The 5,297-nt window shown below is 41.9% G+C and overlaps 1 protein-coding gene across 1 annotated transcript; it reads left to right on the top strand.

The window, feature by feature from the left end:
- Nucleotides 1–231: 231 nt before the first annotated feature.
- ptger3 (prostaglandin E receptor 3 (subtype EP3)) lies at nt 232–3,894 on the top strand (the record flags this gene model as incomplete). Its single annotated transcript, XM_079506418.1, has 2 exons — nt 232–1,083; nt 2,671–3,894. 2 exons carry the CDS (start codon nt 232–234, stop codon nt 3,007–3,009), a joined length of 1,191 nt encoding a protein of 396 aa, XP_079362544.1. The 3' UTR covers nt 3,010–3,894.
- Between the last annotated feature and the right edge of the window lie 1,403 nt (nt 3,895–5,297).

The raw sequence follows: 5,297 nt of genomic DNA, 5'->3' as shown, positions 1-5,297 counted from the left end.
TTTTGATGCTATACCCCTCAACTGTTGAAATATACGGAACCGTTTCGCAACGCATTTATAATTCCCTGGGCGCAACGCATCCAAGGAGTCCCGCCTCCAGTGCTTAAAAGGGTCTGACGCGCTTTTACGCGCAACAGTTTTGCTGAAGCAACTTGGTCTGGAGGACTGGAGCATGTGGGACTCGTACGGTGGACATGTGCTGCTGTGTATAAGCTTATCATCAACGAGAGGATGACTTCGGAAAACTGTGACTCCCTGCACACTTTGCAAAGTCCGCTGGGAGAGATGCTGGACACTAACGTCTCCAAACCGTTACGCGACAGCAATGCCACCAAAAGTGGCATTTGCGGATCGGTCTCGGTTGGTTTCCCAATTACTATGATGATCACGGGCATGGTGGGGAACTCTCTAGCTCTCATATTGGTGTATATGTCTTACAGGAAGAAGGAGAATCTGCGTAAAAGGTCTTTCTTGCTTTGCATCGGATCGTTGGCGCTGACAGATCTCTTCGGACAGCTTCTGACAAGTCCAATAGTTATATCAGTTTACCGAGCCGGCCTAAAATGGGAACGCATCGACCCCTCGGGCAGACTGTGCGCTTTTTTCGGCGTGGTCATGACAACTTTCGGCCTGTTTCCTCTTTTCCTGGCCAGTGCCATGGCCATTGAGAGGGCTTTGGCGATAACAAGTCCGCACTGGTACTCCAATCACATGAAGACATCTGTGACCAAGCAGACTTTGGCGGTCATCTGGTGTCTTGTGTTTCTCTTTGCGTTGTTACCCGTGGCAGGTGTCGGGAAGTACACGCTGCAATGGCCGGGCACCTGGTGCTTCATAAACACCGGGGACAGAGAAGTATCGGGCAATATGTTTTTCGCCATCACGTTCGCTGTGCTTGGGATTTTCTCTCTGCTTGTAACTTTCTCCTGCAACGTAGTGACCATACGTGGATTAGTGGTTCGTTGCAAAACCAAATCTGGCACTTCTCAGTCCTCTAAACAGTGGGAACGACTCACCACAGAGACTGTCATTCAGCTGATGGGAATTATGTGCGTCTTGCTCATATGTTGGGCTCCTTTACTGGTAGGTTCCATACGCGATAGTGTCTACATATCTTCTTGACTTAGTCCTGCATGATAGAAACAATAAGACGCCATGCTATTGCAAAGATATAAGGATATTTCACTTCTCAATGTATATAATCGATACAGAATCACATAAAAATAAATGGCTGATGTTTGAACTATGGTGCGTAAATGTCAGTGACACTGCTCTGCTGCATGGCGATTAATAAGCCTACTCATGATTCACAAACTAGAGGTCAGTGCGTCTGCAATAGATTTCATTGTCTGGTGGCTATCACATCACAATGTGTCACAGACTGTTTGTGGCAGCCACTTATACCAGTTTGAGCTGCAGGTTGCTATAGCCTATAGCATCGAGACAAAATTAAGAGCTGCTTTATGGACAGAATAGTTTTATTAGGCAATTAACTAAGCTAGCTTTGCACTTGCACCCCCCCCCCCCCCCCATCAAACACACACACACACACACTCTCTCTCTCTCTCTCTCTCTCTCTCTCTCTCTCTCTCTCTCTCACACACGCACGCACGCACGCACACACACACACACACAGTCCTGCATGCTTCCTTTGAGAGGCTGTTTTGCCATTATGCGAATCCACTTAGCTGAGTCCTGTTTGGGGGGTCTGCACAGTGTGTTATGAGCTCATATGCTGTCAGTCATACATACATGTAATAGTCCCACAGGATATTAATAGAAACCACAGGACTGGTGAAGTGAATGTGTAAACTATCAACAGAATGGCATATGACAATACTCACTGTTTTGTTCCTGGCAGCGTGGCCACTGAGATAGATGACTCATTGTCACAAACTGAAAAATAAAATAATAAAATAAACAACATAATTAAAGAGAGTGCCTATAAAGTCAATACTGATCAAATATGTGAATAATAGATAGAACATAGTTTTTTCGTTTTTCCCCCGCTTAACTTTACAGGCAATGGCTTGACCAGACCTATATCTGCAAGTCACATTAACTATGTATTTATTGTAGCATATTTGAAAAGTCACACATCATTAAAATGATTTAGATTTCTTAACATTAATGACGGTACCCATAACATAATCCAATGCAACTGTGTGTTTAATGGGACCAGAGCTACTGTGAATCTCTGTAAAAGTAATGGTTTGGGCCTAACCACAGCTTAAAAACATGAAGATCTATTCACATGTAGTTCTTGAAGTACATTCATTATATTGTGCTTTGTTTTTATGTCTGTATAGTGGGTCCTTATGATATAGAGATTAGAGACCATATGGTAATTAGACAATAACATATGGTTATACATACTGTGCCTACATGCAAATCAAACACAAGTCCCTATAGAACTTGCAATTATCATCTCATGCTGATGCTTCCAACATAGCAGCACGCAACAAAAATGACAGTATTGGTCAACACATTTTTCAACTGAAAATATGGCCATTTTGCCAGGTGACTGTAGTTGAAAGGGTTGTGTGACAAAGTCAATTTCACAAATACAGTATGTCTCTATGTAAAAACAAAAAACAACCTACCATTACCAACCATGAACTTTCTGTTACAATCTCTTCCAATGTTTGTCCCTACCTTTCTCACTCAAAGGTGCTGATGCTGAGCATGATCTCCACCCAGACCTCCTCCCATCACTGCAAGTCACTGCACTCCCCCACCTCCTCCTCTTCCTCCCTCGCCCTGAGCAAGGACATCCACCTAGACTGTAACTTCTTCCTCGCTGCCATCCGCCTGGCCTCCCTCAATCAGATCCTGGACCCCTGGGTCTACCTTCTCCTCAGGGAGATCCTGCTCCGCAAGTTTTGCATGGTGGCCAACGCTGTGTCCAACTGCTCTATTGATGAGCAGAAGGAGCATCAGACAGCCATGGATGCCCTCAACAACCCGAACACGGAAGCCAATGGCCTTCAGAAACCACAAGCTGAGTAGTCTTCTCACCTAGCTGGGTTTGCGGAGGAAAGTTAACATTTGCATGCGTTAAGTTAACATTTCAGATTGAAATGCAAGTGCAAATGTATGAGCCAGGAATAGAAGCACTTGCTGTGTAAGTTGCTCTGGACAAGAGCACCAGGTGAGATGCTTAAAAGGTAGATTACAGTAGATCCTGAGAGGGATCCAGCAAATGGTCAGTTGTATTTGTTTGTTTCAGGATACAAACAAGAAAGTTGTCTAAGACAATGCTTTCTGAAAATGAGCCTGGGAAGAGAACTGTTTCCTGCCTTGCCCGCGGACGGATATTGTGCAACAAGGAGACAAAGTATTGTCTGTTGCTGCTGTTTTAGTCAAACCAGCCAAACCTACCCCATGTGCACTTATTTGTGTTTAGCTCGAAACACATTCCATTCTCAAGTCACCTTACCACCAGCATGTAGACTGGTGACCTGGTCACTTCCTGTCCCAGACTGTCAGAATCAATGTCCCCCGGGGGGGGATTTGGTACAACACAGACCTACAGTACCAAACGTGGTATAATTAGAAACAGTGGTCATAAAGGTGCCAGGAAACGTCACTTTGTCTGCGTTTTTTCTAAAAAAATCTATCCACCACATGGATCTCATCAATGGTTGTTCTGTTGAATCCGTTTGGAAATGGATGAAAACTGTATAAGCATACTCAAAGGTGCATTTCTGGTTCTTTTCCATCTTACAGTTCTGTTTATTCATACAAAAAAGTTAAAATACAAGTACATTCATAAAAGACCTACTTGAGATATGTGAAATGGGACACCCTGATAAGCTATCTGAAGCTTAAGAATAGGGGCCCAGACACTAAGCAAATAGTATTTAAAATACATTGTCTACATTTGAAAAAGTGCATGCACAGCACAGTATTATACTGTAATATTTACAACCTATAAAACACCTAAGTTTGACCCAAGCTCCCCTAGACCAATAAATATGTAAAATAATAAACAATAAATAAAGACTAGGGCAAGTGGGGAAAAACATTATACTGTAGTTTGAAGTCTCTGAGCTGCAACATACAAAATCAAGGGCAACTTTAATGATACCTTGATGTTTGACTTGACTTGACTTTTCATGAATGTACCTCAAATAAGAGGGGCTGTAAATCACTTGAGACTAGTTTTTATTATCATTGCCATCTGAAATACAACTTTTGTAAAAGACAAAAAAGGGATCAATCTGACGTTGAAGCATAAACTCAGAACTGGAGCCAATTGTAGAATATTACAGTATATTGATGAAAAGTGTAAGAATTATTTATTTATATTTGTGGTAGATGTACAGTTAGTTGTCATTTCTGTAGTTAATAGTGATGATGCAACCTTATGAACTTATGTAATGAATGTTAAAATATATGTAGTGGTTCTGTCAGTACAATGTGAATATTTTAGGTTCTCCGTTCTCCCTTTTGAGTCTGTGAGACATTGGGTGGATACACTATAAATCATTATACAATGCTTACAATGCCTTGCAAAATAATTACTTCAGGCTAACTCACATGAAACCCAAAGTCAGTGAGGAACACGTTGACCATTTGTGCCAACTGCCAACTACGATTGCCAGATCTTGGGTGACAGGGTCATATGGTGGCTAGTTACAGAATACAGAGATGTGTCTAGCACGGTCAATGTGTCCTTGACCAAGAAAATAAATCTCTTACCTGCTCAACGCTCTGACCCTGCACTAAGAAATGCTTTTATGTGTAGGAGGGGTGCAATGAGAGCATTATCCCATTGTCTCTGACTGATTTATGCTGATGCTAATTTTAATATCAGTGGTCATTAACATTAGCATTAACATAAACATTTAAGATTAACAACATGAATGATCTAGAAATCAGGTTACCAGACAACTGTGAGGAAGATTGGTTTTGCTTTGGGGAGTTAACCTACTTCTTGTCCTCCTAGCAACACATTATTTCACCGTTATAGGATCACATGGATGTTGTCAAGAAGCCGGATCTCGTATTTACAGTAATTGTTTTTTAATGTTGGTGATCTAGGATTTGAATTGTGTACTGTTGGATTTAGTGTCTATTCCCAGAATAACATTGTCATATGGAGGGCTGATCATACTTCACACAGAGCACTGGGGTCAAAGGTTAACCTCAGGGTTTAAATAGGAATATGAAATTATTTTCACAGCTCTCTGATGGTATTTATTTGCATAAATCCATTTACACATGTGTCCTTCCCAGGGACACTTACGTGTAAATGCATTCAGAGCACTGGTTCTCAAACTCGGGTCCGGTCC

The sequence above is a fragment of the Electrona antarctica genome (assembly GCF_951216825.1).
Source record: "Electrona antarctica genome assembly, chromosome: 7".
NCBI classification, from domain to species: Eukaryota; Metazoa; Chordata; class Actinopteri; order Myctophiformes; family Myctophidae; genus Electrona; species Electrona antarctica.
The sequence above is the reverse complement of the archived record's forward strand: the minus strand, read 5'-3'. Positions and strand labels throughout refer to the sequence as shown.